The following is a 26,049-nucleotide window of genomic DNA, read 5'->3' as shown; positions in this document are numbered from 1 at the left end:
TCAGAGGTCTGCTTTTATTTAGTGAGAAAAATAAACTACATGTAGTGGTTTAAGTGGTTCACATGTTGAGATGCAGTCACTCAAACCTCAAAGATAAATCATTTTACATTTTCATCACAAAATGTTCTTGATTAAAGCTCTGAAAAGGGTTAACAAGTCTAATTTAAGTTATAAAATACATAGATACTTCTAGCTTGATTCTAACTCTTCAAGACCAGACTATTAAAGTCGAGATCAACTATTTTCACACTATTTAAATTAAATTGTGGCCTTTTACTGTGGTTATCTGAAGGGTAATGAGCTCTTACTTCTGATTTGCAGGATGTAAAGTTTCTGTAACCAACCAGTGAAGAATAAATCAGACCAAACCAACTGTCACTGTAACTGACAATCTGACTAATCCGATCAATAATCAATGACAAATAAAGCAGACTGCTGCTCGCTCCAGCTCCTGCTTCAATGAATTAAATATGTGGATGAAACAGGAGTAAAAACATCTGGAGTCTACTGTTTCTGCAGAGACAAGAGAAGACAGACATTAGAATCTAGTCGGAAAAAACATCTATACAACAACAGGAAGGACTGTTGATGCTGGCTGGTTGACATGTGTCTGAATCATTCATGAGGGACTGGACTTGATTTGTTGGAGCTCTGTGAAGAGTTGAAGTGCAGCTCTGTTGATGGTCTTAAATGGAGACCATGTGGATGAAGCTCTCCTCTCCACCTCCCAGTAACATGGTCCAGTCAGAGTCTGCTTCAACCTCTGGATCATCAGGACACAGTTCATCCTCTCACAACACACACCGTCCTGTTTACAACCATGAGTTCTTCCATCTGTAGAGCAGAGGAGAAAGAAGAGAGGAGGTGAACAAGTGTTTCCAGAGTCTCCCTTCATCATGACATCCAGTAGAAAGAGCAGCAGGGACTTCAGTCCTGTTCAGAGCAGCAGTGGAGCAGCTGTGGAGCTCAGCCAGCTTCCTTTCAGCTTCATGTTAACGTGTTGGAGTGAACACACACAGACCTGCAGAGACTTTTATCAGGAGAGGGAGATACGCAGCAGTTAACATGTTAAACAGTAATAGCACATAATTGCATGACAAGTAGTAGATAAGCAGTTAGAAGACAAGAGCTAGGTGCTAAAGAAAAGCAAGTGGAGGATGCAGAGAGAATAGAATAGAGGACATGTGCTCAGTGCATCGTCCCCCAGCAGCCTCGGCCTATTGCAGCATAACTAAGGGATGGTTCAGTCCAGCCCTAATTATAAACTTAATCAAAAAGGAAAGTCTTAAGCCTGACCTTAAAAGTAGAGAGGGTATCTGCCTCCCAAACCTAAACTGGGAGCTGGTTCCACAGGAGAGGAGCCTGATAGTTGAAAGCTCTACCTCCCATTCTACTTTATGAAATTCTAGGAACCACATGTAGGCCTAAACTTTGAGATGGAAGTGATCTGCTGGGATGGTCTGGTACAATGAGGTCTTTAAGATATGATGGAGCTAGGCTTTTAAGGGCCTTGTATTTAAGGAGGAGGATTTTAAATTCTATTCTAGATTTTAAAGGAAGCCAATGAAGAGAAGCTAAAACTGGAGTAATATGATCTCTCTTGCTAATTCCTGTCAATGCTCTTGCTGCAGCATTTTGAATCAATTGGAGGATTTTTAAAGAGCTATTTGGATCCAGACAGTAATGAATTACAGTAATCCAGCCTGGAAGTTTTAACTGGTTAACTTTAACCGGAGCTGTTTCTGTTCTATGATGAACTCTAAAACCTGACTGAAACTCTTCAAACAGACCATTCCTGTTTAAATGGTCACACAACTGATTAGCAATAACTTTTTCTAGGATTTTAGAAATAAAATGAAAGTTGGAAATTGATCTATAGTTGGCTAAAATATCTGGGTATAGAGTGGCTTTCTTAAGTGAGGGTTTAATTACAGCAATCTTAAAAGACTGAGATAAATTTATCTGGTTCAGTATGGAGGTGTTCATTAATGGGGAAAACTTCTTTGATCTAGAAGACAAGTTGATGGTTTAGATGCTGTAATTGTTGAAGAGAGCTCAGAAAGATCTACTGGGGAGAAGGATTCCAGATATTGATAAGGTCTTACAGAAGTTTCTAACGCCACTGTACTTACATCTTTGACAGCTGGAGGAAGGATGCCTTGAATGTTTTCTCTAATGCCAACAATTTTATTAGTAAAGAAGCTGATGAAGTCATTACTACTGAGGGCTAAAGAAATAGATGGCTCAACAGTGCAGTGGCTCTTTGTCAGCCTGGCTACAGAGCTGAAAAGAAATCTGGGGTTGTTCTTGTTTTCTTCTATTAATGATGAATAATATGCTGTTCTAATATTGCTGTTCGGAGAGCTTTTTTCTAAGTTGTTAAACTATCTTTCCAGGTTATGTGAGCTTCTTCAGAATTAGTGGAATGACAAATTCTTTCTAGCTTTCAGACTGCCTGTTTTGAACAGTGCAACTGTTAATTATACCAGGGAGCTAGCCTCCTCCCATTCATGACCTTCTTTTTCAGAGGGGTAACTAAGTTTAGAGTTGTACTAAGAGATGCTGCAGTGCCATCAACAAAATAATCTATTAGTGTAGGAGTTAAATTGTGGTTGCTGTCGTCCACATCATTGGCACATGGCACTGAGGTAAATAAAGAAGGAATTAACTCCTTATATCTAGTTTCAGCATCATCACATAAACATCTAGTGTAATGAAATGTCTGTCCAATTTGAATATATAATCCATTATTGTAAATTCAAATGTTATGAGGAAATAATCGGACAAAAGATGGTTATGAGTAAATACTGTTAAACCTTCAGTTTCTATGCCGTATGTTAGGACAAGACCTAAGGTGTGGTTAAAACAGTGAGTTGATCCGTTTACATTCTGAGAAAAGCCAATTGAATCTAATAATGATGTAAATGAGTAGCTAAGGCTGTCACTGACAACATCAATATGGATGTTAAAGTCACCTACTATAATGACTTGATCTGTTCTAAGCACTAAATCACATAAAAACTCAAAAACTTCTGCTAAAATTTCAGAGTAAGGAGGTGGACTTTACACCACAACAAAAATAATTGTTTTTTGTGTTTTCCAGTCTGGATGACCAAGACTAAGAGTAAGACTTTCAAATGAATTAAAGCTCTGCTTAGGTCTAGGATTAATAGATAAATCAGAGTGGAAGATTGCTACCACTCCTCCTCCTCTACCTGTGTTTGGAGGAATGTGATAATTGCTGTGACTGGGTGGAGTAGACTCATTTAAACATATTCATCATCCTGTAGCCACGTTTCAGTCAAACTAAATAGATCAATCTGATGATCAGTTATCAGATCATTCACTAAAAGAGATTTAAATGAGAGAGATCTGACATTTTTCCTGTTCTTCTGTTCTACCAATGAATTTGTATTGATTTGTATAAGGTTCCTATGAGTAACTCCTGTTTTGATGTTTTTTGATTTAAAGAATCTGGGAGCAGACAGAACATCTATGGAGTTTAGAGAGTTTTGGGTGTGAGACAGTCCTAGAGAAGCAGCAGAGAAGTGTGTAAGACTACACACTTCTGATCAAACTAATGACACATGTGATGACTCTGCTCATGGTTACTAAATGTAATGCTGGTTCTGTGATGTGCAGGCTTCAGTCAGACTGATCTCAGAGCTGTGATCAGTTGTTCATCAGATTTGATGAATGACCACCACTGTGGCTTTATTTCCTGGACACATCAACACAACAACAACAGTCGTCTTCACATCAACTCAAACACATGATCACAACAAGCTTCTGGCTCATCTGATTGGCTGACTGTCTCTCTCTCTCTCTGTCTTTCTGTCCAATCCTGAAGCCTGTCTCCATTCTCCTCTCACAGCTTCACTGAAAAGCTGCAGGTTTACAGGAAACACTGGATCTTTGATACTAACTGTGTTTAGAACAATACTGATGACTGACTGGAACCCTCTACTCACTTCAGAGTCTCCAGTTTACAGTCTGGACTCTTCACAAGATCAAGAAGCTGCTTCACATCTGAATCCTTTAGACTGTTGTTTGTCAGGTCCAGATGTTCCAGATGGGAGGGGTTGTACTTCAGAGCTGAGACCAGAGAATCACAGCTGATCTCTGACAAACTGCAGCTACTCAATCTGAATAAAGAATAAAAGATGTAGACAAAATTATGAATAATTCAATCAGATGTGTTCAGGTTTTAAATGTGCAGCTCAACATTACTGTGTCCGAACAGCCTTTAAGATTCATTGACTTTAACAACTAACAGTGGACATTTTCTACAGTTTCTGCTACAAACACTCGTCTTGAACTAAAGGACATTTACAGATTTATGGAGGAAAGTTGTGGATGAACATGAATTAGATTCAGTACAACTCCCGCTGCCTGAGGAAGGCCCAGGAGATACTCAAGATTTTTTTACATTTCCTTTACTTTTTTATTTATTTTTCACTTCAGCACCTAAGGGGGACCTCAGGTCACCGTAATTTCGTTGTACTTGTACAATGACTAATGAATAAAGAAATTCTATCCTATTCTATTTTAGATTCAGTTGGTGATTAAACATATCAGATATACAACAGTAACAGCCAGTGAACTGACCTCAGAGTCTCCAGTCTCCAGTCTGGACTCTCCAGAAAACCACACAGCTGCTTCACTCCTGAATCCTTCAGGCTGTTGTCACTCAGGTCCAGATGTTTCAGATGGGAGGGGTTGGACTTCAGAGCTGGTACCAGAGAATAACAGCTGATATCTGACAAACTGCAGCTGTCCAATCTGAATAAAGAATAAAACATATGGATTAAATCTAGACATGTTTGACTGACGTTTTCCTTGTGTTATTGTGGATCTTCATCATGTCTTCTGCAGACAGTAATATGTGACACTGTGACACTCTACACTGCAATAGTCCAGTCTGTCCTGACCACGTCCATCACAGTCTGATTTGGATCTGCCACCAGACATGACAGGGACAGACTGCAGACAACAGTCAGGTCTGCAGAGAAGATCATCGGTACTGACCATCCCTCCATCCAGAACCTGTACTGGTCCAGGGTCAGGAAGTGGGCCAGTAAAATTTCCACAGACCCCTCACACCCCGGGCTGTCGCTCTGATAAACTCTGAGCAGTGACAACATAAACAAAAACAATAACTCTGCACTGATTGTATATACTCAATGTACAAACTCCTGGATTGTTGTATATATCTGCTCTTATTCTTTATCTCTCAATTCTTAATTTTATTTTATGTACAGATTGAGATTAATTGTTTACACTTTTAAAGTTCTGTGTGTTTCTGTTTAAGAGAGGAAAAGTTACCAGAGTTAAATACCCTGTATGTGCACACATAATTAGCCAATAAAGCTGATTCTGATTAAACATATCAGATCTACAACAGTAACAGTGAACTTACCTCAGAGTCTCCAGTCTACAGTCTGGACTCTCCAGAAAACCACACAGCTGCTTCACTCCTGAATCCTTCAGGTTGTTACTATTCAGGTGCAGATGTTTCAGATGGGAGGGGTTGGACTTCAGAGCTGGTCCCAGAGAATAACAGCTGATATCTGACAATCTGCAGCTGTCCAATCTGAATAAAGAAAAAAAAATGGATTAAATCTAGAGATGTTTGACTGACTTTGTCCTTGTGTTATTGTGGATCTTCATCATGTCTTCTACAGACAGTAATATGTGACAGTGTGAGGTGTGTGTGAGCTCCTTCCAGCAGCTGTGGTTCAGAGAGAATGGACTGATACATGGATCACAGCAGGTTTCACTCCAAATGAAATGTGACTGAATGATGATGAAACAGCAGGAAGCTCAGACACTAAACACACCTCAAACACATGATCTCATCTGAGTGTGTTGACCAGGAATGCAGCTATCAACATTATACGGTTATTGAAATGTGTTTGGATTTGTTTTCAGGTTGAGGAACAATAAAGTTATTAATGAACATGAATTAGATTCAGTTGGTGTCCACTTCAGGTCTCACGGGAGCTGGAGTGGACCTCCCACATAGACTCTGTACTAAAGAAGACCCAGCAAAGGTTGTCCTTCCTGCGTCAGCTCAGGAAGTTCAACCTGCCTCAGGAGCTGCTGATCATCTTCTACACCGCAATAATCCAGTCTGTCCCAACCACATCCATCACAGTCTGGTTTGGATCCGCCACCAGACATGACAGGGACAGACTGCAGACAACTGTCAGGTCTGCAGAGAAGATCTTCAGTACTGACCATCCCTCCATCCAGAACCTGTACTGGTCCAGGGTCAGGAAGCGGGCCGGTAACATTTCCACAGACCCCTCACACCCTGGTCACAACCTGTTAAGACTCCACCCCTCAGGCCGGCGTTACAGAGCACTGTACGCCAAAACCACCCGCCGTGAAGACAGTTTCTTACCCCGGGCTGTCGCTCTGATGAACTCTGAGCAGTCACAGAGTGTGAGACCTTTCACATGAACAACAACAATAACTCTGCACTGATTGTATATACTCATTGTACAAACTCCTGGATTGTTGTATATATCTGCTCTTATCCTTTATCTCACATTTTTTTATTTTATTTTATTTTATGTGTACAGATTGAGATTAATTGTTTACATTTATTTAAGTTCTGTCTGTTTCTGTTTAAGAGAGCAAACGTTACCAGAATCAGATACCCTGTATGTGCACACATAATTAGCCAATAAAGCTGATTCTGATTAAACATATCAGATCTACAACAGTAACAGACAGTGAACTGACCTCAGAGTCTTCAGTCTACAGTCTGGACTCTCCAGAAAACCACACAGCTGCTTCACTCCTGAATCCTTCAGGTCGTTTCTACTCAGGATCAGATGTTTCAGATGGGAGGGGTTGGACTTCAGAGCTGGTCCCAGAGAATAACAGCTGATCTCTGACAAACTGCAGATGTCCAATCTGAATAAAGAATAAAAGATGTAGATTCATGTCCTCATAGGAACAAAAGTGTCCTTTTCAAGTTTTATTTTTTTTGATTACTTAGCGTTGATTATGTTTGTTGCTATGATATTTGGCAAATGTGTGTATTTTTTAACAAATTTTGATATTTCTAAAACAAATCCTGTAATACTCTATTTTCACACTGTGTAAATAGTTACATTGTTACCATTAAGAGACAAAAGTGTCCTCTTCAAAAATGCCATAAAAATAGCATGTGTTAATATTTGTTTCTGCTTTTTTTACATAAATGTTTTAATCAACTTCAGTCCTAATCATAAATACCAAATGTTTGATTCATTTCATAAGTTTAACCCTTTATATGCCAGTGTTTGTGGTGGCATCACAATGCCAATTAGGAGTGCAGTGTCCAACAACTTAGAATGCTCTAGAAATAAAACAGAAATACAACACAAGATGAGGTTTATTTTCAACCTACAAATATTTAACATTTGGAAGAGAAACGTCCATCAATGGCATGAGGGATCACATGCAGCGCAGACACCGACGCCCCCGAGCACCAAGCTCCACAGCCAGGGTGGCAGAAGCACCAGGGCCACAGCAAAGGGAGGACAGTGCCAGTGGGTACCCAGGTCCCTTCAAAAGTGGACGGTGTATGTGGTGCACTGCACAACCAAAGAAGGCCACCAACATCTGCTGCAAGTGGACAATACATTTACAAAGTTCACACATCCCTTTGCTGCAGTTCCTGTGTATGAGAGTGAACTGAACTCACACACATGTACACACACACACACACACACACACACACACACACATGCACACACACACACACAACACAACATCCCTCATGCCATTGATGGACGTGTCTCTTCCAAATTTGTTAAATATTTGTTTCTTGAAAATAAATGTCATCAAACCTCATCAAGATAGGTCGCTTGTTTTAGTTTCTTTTGATTTGATGTTATAGCTATTAATTTGCCTCTAATTACGGCCTTTAAAGTGTCCTATAGGATAGTCAGCTTCATTTTCTTCCATACATCTTTTTATTTCCTTTCTGATTTGCTCAGTTATTACCTTGTTGTTCATTATGCCACTGTTCAGTCTCCAAGTTGTGTTTTTACGTCTATAATTAATATGTACAGTTAAATGGACTGTGTTGTGGTCCCAAATATCAGCCACTCCAGTCTGACATTCTTTCACCTTTTGCATGTCCCAGTTCTTCATAAATATCTCATCTATTCTAGAGTCAATAGTGTGTATAGTCTTTCTCTGTTGGCTGAAGTTCTCTCCATACATCTGCCATACCCTGTTCCTTCAATGACATACAGATGAGGACGAAATTATTAGCCCCCCTATGGAAATTTGATTCTTTTGAAAATATTTCCCGAGTGTTGTTAAACAGAGCAAAGAATTTTTAACACAGGTCTTTCAAACATCCTCCTTTTATTTTGGATGCTTACATTATTTTACTTTCCACACAGGAATTAAATTATTTCACAAAAAACAAAAATTACCAGGGTCAAAATTATTAGCCCCCCTGATGTTAATTGTCAATTGTGTATCCTTTTTGCTGGATAACAGCCTGCAGTCGTTTGTTGTAGTTTTCAACAAGTCCCTGACACGTCTCCTGAGGTATACCAGCCCATTCTTCTTTGGCAAATCTCTGAAGCTCTTCCAGATTTGATGGCATTCAGGCATGGACCTTGGTCTTTAGTTCACCCCACAGATTTTCTATGGGATTTAAGTCAGGGCTTTGTGCAGGCCATTCAATAACATTCACTTTGGTCTTCTGGAGGTAGTTCTTCACCAGGAGTGATGTGTGTTTTGGGTTGTTGTCGTGTTGGAAGACAAAGCGATGATCCAGACCCAGTTTTGCTGCTGACTGCTTGACATTTTTCTTTCAAAATCTTCACATATCCTTCTTTTTTCATGATTCCTTCCACCTTGACCAGATTCCCAGTTCCAGATGCACTAAAGCATCCCCACAGGATAGTACTCCCACCACCGTGTTTCACTGTGGGGATGGTGTTCTGTGGGTTATACGCCTCACCCTTCTTTCTCCAAACATAAGCAATGTCTCTGTGGCCAAAGAGCTCTAGTTTCGTCTTATCTGACCAAAGGACATGCTTCCAGTATGCATAATTTTTTTCCAGGTTGTCCTTAGCGTATTTCAGTCTGCCTTTAAGGTCTCTTCTGCATAAGTGGAGTTTTTCTTGGTCTGCAACCTCGCAGTCCATTCCTGTGCAGAACTCTAGTTATTGTCTTCTTTGAGACTACAATTCCCGACAAGGCTAAGTCATTCCCTAGTGTCTTGGCGGTTGTTCTGGGGTCTTTAGACACATCTCTCACAAGTTTTCTTTCCAGGGTCTTTGAAATACTTCGCTTCCTACCTCTGCCAGGCTTGTTCCGTACAATGTGGCTCTCTTTTAATTTCTTGATGATGGTTCTCACTCCACTTTTTGACACATGGAAACGCTGTGATAACTTAATGTATCCTTCTCCTGCTTTGTGAGTATCAGCAATTCTCTTTCGCAAGTCTAAACGGATTTCTTTTGTTTTTGGCATGATGCTTCCTCAAGTGCCAGCCAAAACCCTTACTGGAGGATTTATACTGTGTGTAAATTGGGAGATAACTCTTAATTTTAACTTGATTTTACAAGCTTTGAGCATTACAAAGTCAAAGCACATCATTGCACAACAGTGGTTTGTGCTATGGCTAAATAAAATGGTCAGTTCTTAAGGGGGCTAATAATATTGACCGTGGTCATTTTTTATTTTTTTTTAACAATTCTGTTATTGTGTGCAAATTGAAGTAATTTATGCTTTCTAAAGAAAACTAGTATGTTTAGAAATGCTATGTTGAAAATTCCATGCTCTACTAAAAAAGCACTTGGGAAAATCTTGAAAACATTTTAAATTTCATAGGGGGGCTAATAATTTCGTCCTCAACTGTATTCATGAAGTGACTCTTACTTCTTTTTGTGCTAGTTGTGTCCATCTTAGGATCGAGAATGACATTAAAATCCCCAGCACACATCATAATGCCTTCTGATACTATGCTATAATTACAAATAGAGTTGTATAAAAATGTTTAGCACTTTCTGGCGGGGCATAAACATTGATTAATGTGACTATATTGTTCTCTAATTTGCCTTTAACAGAAACAAATGGTCCCTCTTCATCATTAATTTCTGTAGAGCATTCAAATCTGATTGTGTTTGGTATCATTATCACAACCCCTCTTTTGCTGCACTGCTTGCATGCGCTATATAAAGTGTTTCTATAGAAAGTGTTTCTATAGAAAGTGCTTCGAGAACCAAATGTCTTTAGCTTTTCATGCTCTTCCTGAAATAAGTGTGTTTCCTGGATGAAGATGATTTGTGCTTCAAGTTTCCTCATTTTCAGATTGACCTTACTTCTCTTAATTTGGTTGTTCAGCCCATTTACATTTAGTGACACTAATGAGATACTACTCATATTGTTTTTGTAAAATCTTGTACTTTCTTTGAATCTGTATCGCAACCATGGCAACTGTTAGAAAGCCCACACTGTTAATGTATTGTTAACTTGTTGACTGAACTGTTCCATTCAGCAATAGCTTGTTTCTTTAAGTTTCCATATGTCCCACGCTCTCATAGCCGTTCCGACGCTATTTGAATGCACCACGCAGGTGTGTGAAATGCCGTGCGGTGAACGTTGCTTTTCTCCCGATGCGTCAGTGGATATATCGTAATTCACCTGTATCTCCCTGGTTTATTGCTGTGTGTAAATGCCAGAAGGTGAGTCTAATGACAATATACTGTTTGTTGGACAGTATATGCTAACTTATGTGTGGTTAAAGCTAATCAGCTAAGTCATGTTGTCTGTGTGCCTCCTATGAGGTGATTAGTTTATGTTATGTGATCTACAGTCCCTGACAAAAGTCTTGTCACTTATCCATTTTGTAGAAACAACAGTTTATAACCTGACTTTTAATTAATCCATTGGTTTTAGAAATGGCTCATATGAAAGCTAAAACCCTCCCAAATTATGTTTGATATACTAAATAAATTTGCTTCACTGAAGAAAGATTGATCATTTAATGAACACAGAAAGGTCAGATTTTGGCAAGACAAAAGTTTTGTCGCCTACAGAAAGTAATGTGAAAATTGAACAAATCATTTACTTCAAATACAAAAATATGATGCATAACATCAGTGAATTAAGTACTGGTGCTGTGAGATCCATATTTAATATCTTGTATGACTTCCATGAGCTTGAAGGACTGCATCCATGCGGTTCGACAATGATTCATACAATTTATTGATGAAGTCATCAGGAATAGCAAAGAAAGCAGTCTTACATGCCTCCCAGAGTTCATCAAGATGCTTTGGTTTCGTCTTCCATGCTTCCTCATTCATTCTTCCCCAGACATGCTCAATGATGTTCATGTCTGGTGACTGGGCTGGCCAGTCCTGGAGCACCTTGATCTTCTTCGCCTTGAGGAACTTTGATGTAGAGATGGAAGTATGCGATGGAGCACCATCCTGCTGCAAAATTTGACCCCTTTTATGGTTGGGAATGTAAGAGGTAGCTAATACTTCTTGATATTTTATGCTATTGATATTGCCTTCCACCCTGCAAATCTCTCGCACACCCCCATACTGGATGTAACCCCAGACCATGATTTTTCCGCCACCAAATTTAACTGTTTTCTGGGTGAATCTCGGATCCATGCGAGCTCCAGTAGGTCTCCTGCAATATTTGTGGCGGCTGTGATGTAATTCAACCGAAGATTCATCTGAGAAATCCACCTTCTGCCACTTTTCCAGCGTCCATCCTTTTAGCAGGCTGTGGGCCTTGGCAAATGCCACACGTTTTTTTAATTGCCTTTTGTTTAGTGCTGATTTCTGGGCACTGATTCTACCATGGAGGCCATTTCGAGACAGGATTCTACAAACTGTTCTGGTTGACACGGGGACTTGAGGTGACCAGGCCTGGTGGAGCTCTGCTGCAGTGGAAAAGGGGCTGGCCTTGGATTTTCGAGCCAACAAACGGTCCTCCCGAGCAGTTGTCTTGCGGGGTCTGCCGGACCTGGGCTTGTCAAAAACATCTCCAGTCTCTTCAAATCTTTTTCTTATTCTTGTAAGACTGCTTTCTTTGCTATTCCTGATGACTTCATCAATAAATTGTATGAATCATTGTCGAACCGCATGGATGCAGTCCTTCAAGCTCATGGAAGTCATACAAGATATTAAATATGGATCTCACAGCACCAGTACTTAATTCACTGATGTTATGCATCATATTTTTGTAGTTGAAGTAAATGATTTGTTCAATTTTCACATTACTTTCTGTAGGCGACAAAACTTTTGTCTTGCCAAAATCTGACCTTTCTGTGTTCATTAAATGATCAATCTTTCTTCAGTGAAGCAAATTTATTTTAGTATATCAAACATAATTTGGGAGGGTTTTAGCTTTCATATGAGCCATTTCTAAAACCAATGGATTAATTAAAAGTCAGGTTATAAACTGTTGTTTCTACAAAATGGATAAGTGACAAGACTTTTGTCAGGGACTGTATATGATATATTTGAATTCTGAATACAGTCTTTTGTAACCTTAGCTATCTGATTATGTTTGTATATCATGTATAGTGTTTGCTATACTGATACTTACTTTGTATTGCTATTTCAGACCACAGTCAATAAATCAACATTAACCCCACACCTTGCCACTCTAAACCAGTTAAATTCCTGGAGACAACGCATTCTCTCCTTTTTAGCAACCAACAACAACTTCGTGAGAACGCAGAACAGTTTGATATAGAACAGGAAACAATTTAACTTCCAAAAGTAGACATGTGTCCATGTGTGTGCCTCCCACGCTACCATGGTGGGTTGAGGGGAATATTCTGCAGCGTATGGGGGCCCAGTGAACTGACCTCAAAGTCTCCAGTCTACAGTCTGGACTCTCCAGAAAACCACACAGCTGCTTCAATCCTGAATCCTTCAGACTGTTGAAACTCAGGTCCAGATATTTCAGATGGGAGGGGTTGGACTTCAGAGCTGGTCCCAGAGAATCACAGCTGATCTCTGACAAACTGCTGCTCATCAATCTGAATAAAGAAGATATAGATTAAATCTAATCAAACATGTTTGACTGACTTTGTCCTTGTGTTATTGTGGATCTTCATCATGTCTTCTACAGACAGTAATATGTGACAGTGTGAGGTGTGTGATCTCCTTCCATCAGCTGTGGTTCAGAGAGAATGGACTGATACATGGATCACAGCAGGTTTCACTCCAAATGAAATGTGACTGAATGATGATGAAACAGCAGGAAGCTCAGACACTAAACACACCTCAAACACCTGCATCTGAACACATGATCTCATCTGTGTGTGTTGACCAGGAATGCAGCTATCAACATTATACAGTTACTGAAATGTGTTTGTGTTTGTCTTCAGGTTGAGGAACAATAAAGTTATTAATGAACATGAAGTAGATTCAGTTGGTGATTAAACATATCAGATCTACAACAGTAACAGACAGTGAACTGACCTCAGAGTCTCCAGTCTACAGTCTGGACTCTCCAGAAAACCACACAGCTGCTTCACTCCTGAATCCTTCAGGTTGTTTCTACTCAGGTCCAGTTCTTTCAGATGGGAGGGGTTGGACTTCAGAGCTGAGGCCAGAAAATCACAGCTGATCTCTGACAACCTGCACCAATAAAATCTGAATAAAGAATAAAAAAAGAAATGACCGATGATCAATCAGAATCAATATCTCCTCCACACACATGTTGGACTACGAACTGTTGATTATGTAACCCACTCAAAAATGGCTCATAGAGGTTGAACGTTATTCATTTTTTTTCTGCAGTAGCTATGTTGTGCAGCAGGGGGCAGTGTGGGGTGCTGAGAGGGGGAGACAGTGCACTTGATGTGTGGAGGAAAAATAGAGTGTTTTCGCTGAGCAAATCATCGATGGAGACACCACTGGCCAGCGGAGGAATTGCGCCAGGAGGGTGGTACAAGTTCAATGCTTGAATAGAGGAAGACAGAACGCCTCTTCAATCAGGAGGACTGTCTCCATCATACAGATAAGCACTGAGATCTCAGTTTTCCTATTCCCAAAAGAAAAAAAAAACATACTACCCGGGTAGAAGAACTTTATATCTTGTTTGATTTGCTACTTTGCTTACTCAGAGTTATGATTTAGGTTTTGTTTTTTAGGGATTTAGGTTTATTTCACTTCAACCTAACGGCTGAAAGGCAAAGGAGGGAGTACAGTTTCCCTTATTCAAAGGAATAGAACTGAACTGACTCTGAGCTAAACTGAAGCTATTTCAGCTAAAGGGGACCATTGTAGTTTTTCCAAGACTTGTTTTGTTATTACTACTGTTGTTCATTAAATGGTAGCTATTTGTTCCAACTAAATCAATTACGTGGTCTGTTATTTTTATTGCTCTACTCCTTGAAAAGTACTTTAGTTGATTGTATTTACAGGCAGTGGCGTCGTTAGGCCTATTTTAGGGGGCGCTGAAGCCCCCCTAAAATATTCTTAAGCCCCCTAAATAAAAAAAAAATATTTATTTGTTTTTTCTTTTAACAAAAAAATGCCAATAAATTCAATATAAAGCGGCCAGCATATCAGTTTAAATAAATAATCATATAACCTGTCATTAAGGACTTAAATGTGATCATTTATCTGTCAGTTTCCCTTCACTTCGGAGTGTACGGTAGAGAGAGCCCCTTTGGTACGTTGTTATCCAATCCATTCCACTTGTTCAGAACCCCCACATTACTGAAAATCCACTCCACGTTTTCCCTACGACCTTGCTTGCGGCTCGGTACCCGCAGCCACACAGAGCCGAACAGAACACCGTTAGGAGAAGAACATGAATGGATGGATCCATTCCATCCACCCTTTGTTTATTGTTGTACTGTATTCAAAAACAGACTAATAAATGCTAATAAATAACTAATAATAATTAATAAATAATTTCTCAGTCTTTGCTAGCTGTTTGTGAAAGTTTGTGCTCGCATGCTCGTTTGCTCACATCCTGTGCATCTCCTTGGGGCTAAGCCCCCCCTCCTTAAAACCGAGTGACGCCTCTGTTTACAGGTATGAGTGAGTTAGGGCAGTTGTTACAATTAGTTCTTTGATTCCAGGACCTTCTTCTTCCTGGATTTGGTGTCTCAGGAGGTTTGTGTCATTCAAATGTTAAAGGAGAAGTTGACGATGTTCAAGTGTGTCTTCCAACAACAGTCACATGTCATATGGACATTACAGAGTTCTTCAGATTCCTGCTGTCCACACTGACTGTGAAGTGGTCTCTTCCTAACACAACTCCACTGTTCAGCTGACACTAATATGAAGCTTCAGCAGTCTGACTGACACTAATCAAAGTTCCTCTTTGAGTTCCTGTCCCTCCACTAGTCAAACGAGACGATAACTAAATAAAAAAATATGCTCAAAGACTAAAACTATGATGAAAGTTATTGACATTTTCGTCAACGAATAAAAACGAGACTAAAATATTTGACAAGGACGAAATCCAATCAGAACGACTTTAGATGGTGAAGCTGGACGACTTGGAAAGACAGTCAATCAGAACAAACTCTGGAGAGCAGTCAGACGCTCATTGATGGTCTGTAGACTGCTACAAGGGTCATCATATGTATGCACTCGCAGTTTTTTTTGTATTAAGACCGCAATATGTCACAGCCGGGGAGAAAACGGAGGCAAGATATATGGACTCATTTCCAGTTTACTATTACTGAAAACAAGATGCATTGCAAACCGTGTGGACCTACTATCGCCGGTAAAAACACAACGAACTTGAAGCGACATTTGCAAGCGTGTTATCCTGAAATCCATACTAAGGTAAGCTAGTTAGCTCGTTAGCTCCAAAATGCATGTCATGGCTGTCTACGGTATCTACTACTGTGTGCTGTTCAGTGTTTTAAGTTTGTTAAGAATTGCTACCCTCGCTAGTTTTGGTTTATCAAGTGCAAATACAACAAATACAAAAACTCCTTTTTTTATCTGACAGTCCTGACAAGAGAACTCATCTAAACTGGATCCATTCTTCAGAAGTCTGATGAGAAAATAAATGCAAACTGACCTCAGAGTCTCCAGTTTACAGTTTGGACTCTCCAGTCCAGCAGACAGATGCTTCACTCCTGAATCCTTCAGGTCGTAGTTTGCACTCAGGTCCAGATGTTTCAGATGGGAGGGGTTGGACTTCAGAGCTGAGGCCACGACTTCACAGTGACTCTCTGAGAGTTTACAGTCAACGAGTCTGTCATGAGACAAATAAATAAAATCTGTTATAATGGAAGAAGACATTTCTATGGACGTGATGCGTCTGATGAGTGGACAGTTGGACACATCCTGTTGGACATTTTGTCTCCACATCAGTGGTTCAGCTCATCTTCTCTGACTGTGTTTGACAGGAAACAATCATTCTCATCATCTCTCTCAGACCTTTGTTTAGTTGAATGTGCAGATGAATGGAGACAACACTGAGTTACATTGAGGCTTCCAGACTGTCCACAGTCTGTCAGTGGATCTGATCCCATCGTGAGGACATCTGGATGAGACAAACATCTGGACTGTCTTCACTGTTTAATGGACTCTGGATTTTTTTAGTTCAGCTCAGTGAACATGTGGATATTTACAATGAATATATAGAAATAGAAATAAAAGAGTCAACTGTAAGAATGATTAGAAATACACAGAAGAACTGTGTTCATTCATTGAACAGCTTTAAACGTCTGGAGAACAGATAGATAGAAAGACAGAAAGACAGACAGACAGACAGACAAATTTATTGATCCCTTTGGAAGGTTCCCACAGGGAAATTGACATCTCCATCGCATACAGCACTGTCAGACATACATGTACACGAATAGAAAGCAGTAAATAAACCCCAAATACCCAACACCCAGAGAATAATAATAATAATAATAATAATAATAATAATAAGTATTGTGACTAAATACAACTGAATGTAATGTTTGCAGTGAACAAGTGGAACACTGTTTGAAGAAGAATGAGAACGTCTGAAGAACTAAACTACTAATCTCCACTGATTAATTCTGTTAATGATCAGGACTCACTGAGCCTTTCTGCAGTTCCTCACAGCTGGGATCAGTCTCTGTCGTCCCTCATCTGATGTGCTGTACTTCCCCAGGTCCAACTCTTCCAGAACCTCCTCTGACATCTGCAGCATGTAGGCCAGAGCTGAGCAGTGGATCACAGAGAGTTCCTTCTCTGATCTGTTGTGTGACTTCAGGAACTCTTGGATCTCCTGATGAACTGAGAGGTCGTTCATCTCCATCAGACAGTGGAAGATGTTGATGCTTCTGTCAGGAGAGATTTTACCAGTGTTCATCTGCTTCAGGTTGTTGATGGCTCTCTGGATGATTTCCGGATTGTTCTCTGTCTGACCCAGCAGACCTCCTAAGAGTCTCTGGTTGGACTCCAGAGAGAGGCCATGAAGGAAGCGAACTAAAAGGTCCAGCTGACCATTTTTACTCTCCAGAGATTTAATCATGACTCTGTTCAGAAATTCATCCAGAGGTGAGTTCTTGTAGTTTCTTCCCAGGAAGTCCTCCAGCACCTCTGTCTTCCTGTTGGTGTAACAGTGGATCATGTAAACTGCAGCCAGAAACTCCTGAACGCTCAGATGGACGAAGCAGAACACCTTGTCCTGGTACAGTCCTCTCTCCTCTTTAAAGATCTGTGTGAACACTCCTGAGTACACTGAGGCTGCTCTGATATCGATGCCACACTCTGTCAGGTCTGATTCATAGATGATCAGGTTTCCTTTCAGCAGCTGATCAAAAGCCAGTTTTCCCAGAGACTCAATCATCTTCCTGCTCTCTGGACTCCAGTGTGGATCTGTCTCAGCTCCTCCATCATACTTGACCTTCTTCACTTTGGTCTGAACCACCAGGAAGTGGATGTACATCTCAGTCAGGGTCTTGGGCAGCTCTCTTCTCTCTCTGGTTTCCAACACATCCTCCAGAACTGTAGCAGTGATCCAGCAGAAGACTGGGATGTGACACATGATGTGGAGGCTTTGTGATGTCTTGATGTGGGAGATGATCCTGCTGGCCTGCTCCTCATCTCTGAATCTCTTCCTGAAGTACTCCTCCTTCTGGGGGTCAGTGAACCCTCTGATCTCTGTCACCATGTCAACACACTCAGGAGGGATCTGATTGGCTGCTGCAGGTCGTGTGGTTATCCAGAGGCAAGCAGAGGGAAGCAGTCTCCCCCTGATGAGGTTTGTCAGCAGCACATCCACTGAGGTGGACTCCGTAACATCAGTCAGGATCTCAGTCTTGTGGAAGTCCAGAGGAAGTCGACACTCATCCAGACCGTCAAAGATGAACACAACCTGGAACTCTTCAAAGCTGCAGATTCCTGCTTCTTTGGTTTCAGTGAAGAAGTGATGAACAAGTTCCACCAAGCTGAACTTTCTCTCTTTCAACACATTCAGCTCTCTGAAAGTGAATGGAAATATGAAGAGGATGTCCTGGTTGGCTTTGTCTTCAGCCCAGTCCAGAGTGAACTTCTGTGTTAAGACTGTTTTCCCAATGCCAGCCACTCCCTTTGTCATCACTCTTCTGATTGGTCCATGTCTTCCAGATGAGGCTTTAAAGAGGTCTTCTTGTCTGATGGTTGTTTCTGGTCTGTGTGGTTTCCTGGATGCTGTTTCAATCTGTCTGACCTCATGTTCATCATTGACCTCTCCAGTCCCTCCCTCTGTGATGTAGAGCTCTGTGTAGATCTCATTCAGAAGGGTTGAGTTTCCTGCTTTAGCAATCCCCTCAAACACACACTGGAACTTCTCCTTCAGAGTAGATTTAACTTTACGTCCACAAACTGGAGCAACAAGTCCTGAATGAACAAACAACAAATAAGATGAATGAATAAACTCCCCAGTAAATATTACAACATGTCATTGCTCTATAGAATGAGTGTGTGAATATATCTTGGTTCATCTCTGGAGACATTAGTAAATGTCCCATTTCTCCAGCAGCTTCAATGTTTAGAGAAATTCTCTTACTGCTCTGCAGACAGTCAGCCAGCTCCTCCTGCTTCATTCTCCTCATGAAGTTCATTGTGATCTTCACAAATAAATCTCTGCTGTTCCTCCTCTGCTCTTCATCCTCACCCTCCAACACCTCCTTATCCTCCCTCTGACTCTCTGAGCATTCTGGGTAATCTGGACTCAGAACCTTCTGGATCTTCTTCAGCTCGTTCTTAACAAAAGTGATGATGTTGTCCTCCAGCAGCTGGAACAGAACACGATGTGAATGACACAATATACAGTATATTGGAAGATGGCGGCGTGCAATAGTGCAGCGGCTTCTCGTGTTCCCGGGGTCAAGCCCCCTTTTATTACTTTTCTAGTTGGTCCTGAGGCCGACTCTAACTGTTTTGCTTGTGTAAACAAGTGTGTAAGGTACAACCGAACCGAACGTATTAATTTAAGGGATGGTTCAGCCACAAGTACAACAATAACATCAAACAAGTACAACAGAGGAACAATAGCAGCGTTTGGACTCAGAGCCTTGCAGACTGCAACTCTTGAGGACACCGGACTGGTGTAGCAGATCACGCCTGATAGAGGGCAAGAGGAAGCGGTGTGCGCAGAAACAGAAGAGGGACAAACGGGGCGGACTGCTAGCTAGGCTAAAGGCTAAAACTGGGAGACCACCGATCTCGTCCCTTTTCCTGTCAAATGTCCGCTCCCTGGACATCAAGATGGACCTACTTCGACTGAGGCTGGGGGTTGCTCGAGAGATGAAGAATTGTGCGGTGCTTTGTCTGACGGAAACCTGGCTGAACGACAACATGCTGGACCAGGCCTTCCAGATCGACAGCCGACTTCTCTTCCATGCGGACCGCAACCAGCTGTCGGGGAAAGCCCGCGGGGGCGGATTATGCGTCTATGTGAATAAAGGTTGTTACTGTGGTGAACAACCACTCCTCCGAGGCGATAGAGCATATGACTGTGAAATGCCGGCTACACTATCTGCCTTGTGAGTTTACGGAGGTGTTTACCTAATGCTAATGCTAAGGATGCGCTAAAGGAGCTTTTGCGGGGATTGCGGGGGATTTCAACCATGTTAACCTGACAGACTACTATGGGGCCATTATTGTAGCAAAATCCGTGTGTTTGTAACTGGACTTGCAAATGTGTGCAAATCAATGGGACAAATCCAATGGAGAGGCCAGATATTTACAGATCAAATATACAGATTTGTCTACGCATACAGATCGCATTTGCAGATTTTTTTTACACATTTGCAAGTCTGGTTAAACACACGGATTTTTTTTACACATTTGCAAATCCAGTTACACACACACAGATTGAAATACACATTTGCAGATAGTTTTGCTACAATAATGGCCCCATAAGGACCCCTCTCTACCCAAAGCTCTCAACAGATTCTACGGCCGCTTTGAGGACTTCTTCTTCCTGGAGGCTGTGAGACTGTTGAACGCTGGAGGATCTCCATAGCGCCCCCCCCCATAACCTCCCCCAACAGCCACCCATAGACACATCTGCACAGATTGCAGTTGTTTTTGCATATTGGATGGATATGGATATTACTGTGTTATTCATTGCAGTACTATACTTAGTTAGCTAATTTTATTCTATATTTATACTTTTTACTATTTCTGCTATGGCTGGAATCGGGACCACAGAAACTAATTTCGTTCCATCCCATGTACCAACATGTGTTGAAATGACAATAAAGAATCCTTGAATCCTTGAACAACCAGAATGAAATCATAGAGACAAACATCAGATCTATGTTGGACACACTGACAATCCACTGGTCTACAAAGTGCAGCATGGAGATGATGGAAAGTAGTTGTTGTACATGTACAGACCAGAAAGATGGAGTCCAGGTGTGTTTGATGCTTCTGGGCAGACTGACCACTGAGAACCTCTGAGCTCTGCTGGTGGACTCTGTGGACCAATCATCAACAATTAGCTCTCATCCATTAGAAGACTAAAGACACTACTCTGCTTCAAATATCCACTTATTGATCACCTCTTCTAAGGGGCTGTTTTCCCAACTACTGGTAGGTACACAAGAAAAAAATATTCATGTTTTTCTAAGGTTCAACAGCTTCCAGAGACACAACGCTGATTACTCTTCAACAGACAAGTTCATTTAGTTTATAGCTTCAAAACATTAAAACAATGGTCGCTTCCTCTGCATCTCTGTTTGCTCCCGTCTTTTAAGGTCACTCAGTTTATACAATATTAGCTTTAGCCCTTGTAGCATGTAAAAACAGTGACTTAGGTTTTCATCCACACTTCAGATCTTTATCCTCCTCATAGATCTTTTCTCTGATTTGTCAGAAAATCTGTAGAAATATTGATATTTCCTCCACAGGGAAACAAGACATCAAGACATCTTTACCTCTTTGGAGAAGAACCATGTTCTCTTTTAAAATCAATAACAAAGTCCTTGGACCAGTCGCTCTTAAAGGACACACAGCTGGGTTCAGATCCAGGTTCAGGTCCAGGAGAGTCTGGTCTCTGCTGCTGGATCCAGAAACTAAACCACCACAGATAAATGTGCATGTTGGACAAAAACTGATGAGAATAAATTCACAGCAGAGACGTCAGAAGTAAAAGGATGAAACAAACATGTTGTATAAACTCAGTGACGCAAGAGTGATGAACCAGCTTTAACCCAAAGAGGAAGAGATGAAAGTAGGACCATCAGCTTCTCATGTAAGACAGCTTCATTGACACTTTACCTCTTTGGACCAGAACCACGTCCTCCTTTAAAATCAAAAACAAAGCCTTTCGACTGGTCGCTTTTCAAGGACACACAGCTGGGTCCAGGTCCAGGCCCAGGCCCAGGTCCAGATCCAGGTCCAGGTTTAGGTTTAGGTCCAGGTTTAGGTTTAAGTCCAGGTTTAGGTTTAAGTCCAGGTTTAGGTCCAGGTCCAGGTCCCTCCAGTCTGTCCTCACTCCGGTCCATGCTGCTGAATTCACACTTTCTACTTTCACCTGCAGAGGAAACACTAATCATTCATGTGAACATCAACTGAAATCATTTCTGCTGTAAAAAGATCAGCTGCTCCTCCACTGATTGGCTCTTATTCATCAGCTGCTGTACTTCTACTATCAGTCCACTAGATGGAGCAATGGAGGACACACATGATGCGTTCACTGACACTGAGTCTGACTGGAAGCTCCAGCTCATTAATATTCAGTCAAGTCAATGCTGGTTAACAACATTTTAAACATGTCAGCTGATGATGCAGCACAGGATCACCAGTGGTACAACTCATTTATTTTTGTCTTTTGTTCAAAGAAAGAATCAAATATCACAAAGTAAAAGTGGTGTAAAAACATGTGGTCAGTAAAGTGGACTTCATATTCTGCATATTAGCTGTTCTCCTCCAACACATGGATGGAAACACTCTGGATATTTGAATTCTCATTCTACAGTGCGACTTTGTAATTTTAGCTCTGCATGATGGATAAAGGCAGTAGGCTACTGGAGTAAAAGTACTTACTTACTCTCAATGCTTTACGTTACATTCTGAAATCAAACATCTCCCTGTGACATGTGGAGCAGTAGAAAGCAGCACAACATGTTAATATTCACATCAAGCAGATAATCTTCAATGTTAAAAGTACTGGAGTAAAAGTACTTTTACTCCCTACAACCCCTACTTAGGAGGCAAGAAAACCAGGAAGACTTGTTATTACCACCAGCTGTCTACATGGATCCTGGACTACCTCACAGACCGACCACAGTTTGTGAGAAAGAGGAACTGTGTGTCTGACCTGCTCACCAGTAGCACGGGTGCCCCTCAGGGGACTGTTCTGGCCCCCTTTCTTTTCACCCTCTACACAGCAGACTTCAGACACAACACCGACAGCTGTGTACTGCAGAAGTTCTCCGACGACTCTGCGACCTCATCAGAGATGACGACGACGCAGAGTACAGAGGACTGATGGGGAACTTTGTGGTGTCAACGAAACCACCTCCTGATCAACGCGGGGAAGACCAAGGAGATGGTGGTGGATTTCCGTAGATGTCGTTCTGCCCTCCCCTCACCAGTGAACATCCAGGGAATGGACATTGAGCAAGTGGACTCTTATAAGTACCTGAGTGTTCACCTCAACACCAAACTGGACTGGACTCACCACACTGACGCACTCTACAGGAAGGGACAGAGCAGACTCTACCTTCTGAGGAGACTGAGGTCTTTTGGAGTGAAAGGGGCACTCCTGAAGACCTTCTTTGACTCTGTAGTGGCATTAGCCATCCTGTATGGAGTGGTCTGCTGGAACAGTGGCATCACAGAGAGGGAGAGGAAGAAGCTGGATAAGATCATCAGGAAGTCCAGCTCTGTCCTGGGCTGCCCCTTGGACTCAGTGGGGGAGGTGGGTGACAGGAGAGTCCTGGCTAAACTGTTATCCATGCTGAACAATGAGTCCCACCCCCTGCATAGTGACCTGACAGGACTGAGGAGCACCTTTAGTGACAGACTGCTTCACCCTCGATGTGTGAAGGAAAGATACAGAAGCTCTTTCCTTCCTGCTGCTGTTAGGCTCCACAACGAACACTCTTAATATGTGCAGTATTACTACATCATATGTGCAACAGTATTACACCATAAGTGTAAAAACTCCAAACAACAGCTTGACACCAGTCTATGCAATATTTTACAATTCAACCCATGCAATGTTACAATTCAATCTGTGCAATATTTCTATCCGATTCTATTTCATTATTTATCTTTTACAGCTACTTGTTTCGCTCTTGTTATTTTTTATTCTGAATTTTCTGTAAGCTGTTGTGAACTGCAATTTCCCCATTGCGGGACTAATAAGGTGTTTCTTATTCTTATTGTTATGAAGCTAGGAAGAGCTACTATTAACTGGGAGGATAAAAGTACTTAGTTACTTTCAGCTTTACGTTACAAAAGCAGATCAAACTGCTAGAGACAGTTTCAAAATAAAAGCCCGACGGTGTCCTCGATGAAAAGATGAAGGACAGAAAATCACCTTCAATCATATTTATGCACCGAGTGACACAAACGGACCGTGATCACTCAGAGACACAACATGGAGGATGAGTTTCATCCAGACTCTTACCTTTCAGCTGTGACTGAGTTTAACGTGAACTATGGAGCTGCAGATTTCTGCTGGAACTGAGCTGCTGACAGCTGATGAAGAAAACACGACAAACTGCTTCATTACCTTCAGATGGAGAACATGATCTGAGATACGACCCTGGTGGAAGTGAAAGTAAACAGGAGAGTCGTCGTTTTGCCAGATGCAGCTTATTACAAGTGAGACAGTGCCTCACCTGTCAGGTAAATACAAGTAGAGACATGAGTTGAGGCAACAGGCAGCTGAGCCTCACCTTGAATTGCACAATCTCTCACAAAGTGGATTGGGCTCGTGCCTGTGGCTAACTCTCTGTATGTCACTAATATAATGGTTGTACACACTTTTATCGCATGTCATCATTTCCATAGCCTAGTTAATGTATTTCATGTGTGAGTGGAACATATCTTGTCTTGCTGATCTGACATTAAACTGCACTGAAAACAGACAGTACTTCTGCCTCATGGAAGAGGGCGCTAGTGAGCCACGGGTTCATGCTGTTGCTCTTCTTCTTCACGGTCCGTTTATTGGGATCTTTTCTCTGTGTGAATGACAAAAATGGAAGATTGTACATCTAAGATTAAAACATTCTCAAAACTAGACCTTCAGTCAAAACGGGAAGTAGTAAATGATAGAAGATATTTAGTTGACAGTCTGTACGTATCAAATCATCAGAATATGAAGATTTAACAACTCAATATTACTAGGTTATATAGCATAGCACCAGCATGGGTTGGTGGGGAGAATCATCTGAAAAATAAAGTGTGGCCATCTTCAAATGTCAACATAATTATACTAAAGAAAGCAAATGTTTAACCAACACTGATAAAAACCTGTGGTAGTCTATCTGTCTTATTTGTAGCTGTCTGTGGTTCTCAGCTCCAAGCCCACTGGTTCTTACCAGAGACGTACATTTCTAAGAATAAATCTATCAATAAGGCTCAAGAGAGAAACAAGAGATCATCTTGATTAAATATTAACTTCACTCACAACGACCACGCTTTAATTGAAGCAGGGAAAATTATTAGTAGACAGGACATGATGGATTTTGATTTCATGCAAGATTGGTCCTTGATGCCACCTGCAAGAAACATCTAAGAGTCTGTGATCAGCTGTCAGTGATGATCAGAGTCCACACTGCTGTGTGAACCAATGGATGGGTTAAATGGAGAGAAAGAATTCCCCACTGAGGGATCAATGAAGGAGAAAAAGAATCACATCATATAGACCTTTAATTGAATCAATGATCAACAGCAGTTTTATTTAGCACTTTCTAAGCAACAAAAACTATAATAATCACACATTCAGATCCACTCTTCTAGTTTAGAAACTGTCACCCTGCACAACGCTCAGCTTTAAAAGGAGGCGACATGCAGCAGACTTCTGCCTGGATCTCTGTGTTCTGCAGTCAGAAATGACAGCAGCACCACCTGCTGGCCACTGCCTCCTACTACAACAACTAAACTAAAACTTCTACTTCCCATATGAATACTAGAGATGCACCGATTTATCGGCTGGTGACCGGAATCGGCCGATTTTCACGTGATCGGCCATGACCGGAGACCGGCCGGTCAGTCTGACATATGCCGATTTTTTGCCGGTCAAATGCACTCGCATTTACATCGCGCAACATCAGCATCACACGCATCCCAGCTGACAAGTCTTGCCTGGGCCCGGGACGAGATAATCTTAGAGGAACTTCTCTCTCTTCTCTCACCGGTAGCCTGACTCTGTCCCTCCGCTCCGGGACAGCGGGCCCCTCCCGCATCACTCTCTCTGTCTCCTGACTGCAGCTGGATCTCTCATCCTCTCTGACGGAGCTACCAAACTCAACTGTTTCTGTCAAAGATAACGTGTTGTGTCGGGCTTTTATACAAGCTAATGGACGTTAGCATTAGAGCTAGCTTGTTAGCTTACGTTACAAGGCTGGTAAACGTTGGCTGCGCTGTTTCTAACCTACGTTCA

The 26,049-nt window shown here is 41.4% G+C and overlaps 1 protein-coding gene across 6 annotated transcripts; it reads right to left on the bottom strand.

Annotated features, from left to right (window-relative positions):
- LOC311500535 (protein NLRC3-like) lies at window positions 1–24,371 on the bottom strand. 6 transcript variants are annotated; one of them, XM_084562009.1, is made up of 14 exons: window positions 24,070–24,371; window positions 21,711–21,966; window positions 21,368–21,505; window positions 20,829–20,907; window positions 18,991–19,219; window positions 17,036–18,821; window positions 16,039–16,215; window positions 13,470–13,643; window positions 12,851–13,024; window positions 6,751–6,924; window positions 5,420–5,593; window positions 4,609–4,782; window positions 3,972–4,145; window positions 1–834 (listed from the first exon to the last, which is right to left on the bottom strand). In XM_084562009.1, exons 2-14 carry the CDS (start codon window positions 21,935–21,937, stop codon window positions 813–815), a joined length of 3,702 nt encoding a protein of 1,233 aa, XP_084418135.1. In that variant the 5' UTR covers window positions 21,938–21,966; window positions 24,070–24,371; the 3' UTR covers window positions 1–812. The 6 variants fall into 6 exon arrangements, with proteins under 6 accessions (XP_084418135.1, XP_084418136.1, XP_084418134.1 ...); XM_084562010.1 differs by having other exon boundaries at window positions 24,175–24,371; XM_084562008.1 differs by lacking the exon at window positions 24,070–24,371 and having other exon boundaries at window positions 21,711–24,057.
- Between the last annotated feature and the right edge of the window lie 1,678 nt (window positions 24,372–26,049).

The sequence above is a fragment of the Chelon labrosus genome (assembly GCF_963514085.1).
Source record: "Chelon labrosus genome assembly, chromosome: 15".
NCBI classification, from domain to species: domain Eukaryota; kingdom Metazoa; phylum Chordata; class Actinopteri; order Mugiliformes; family Mugilidae; genus Chelon; species Chelon labrosus.
This window is presented reverse-complemented; position numbering and strand designations above follow the sequence as displayed.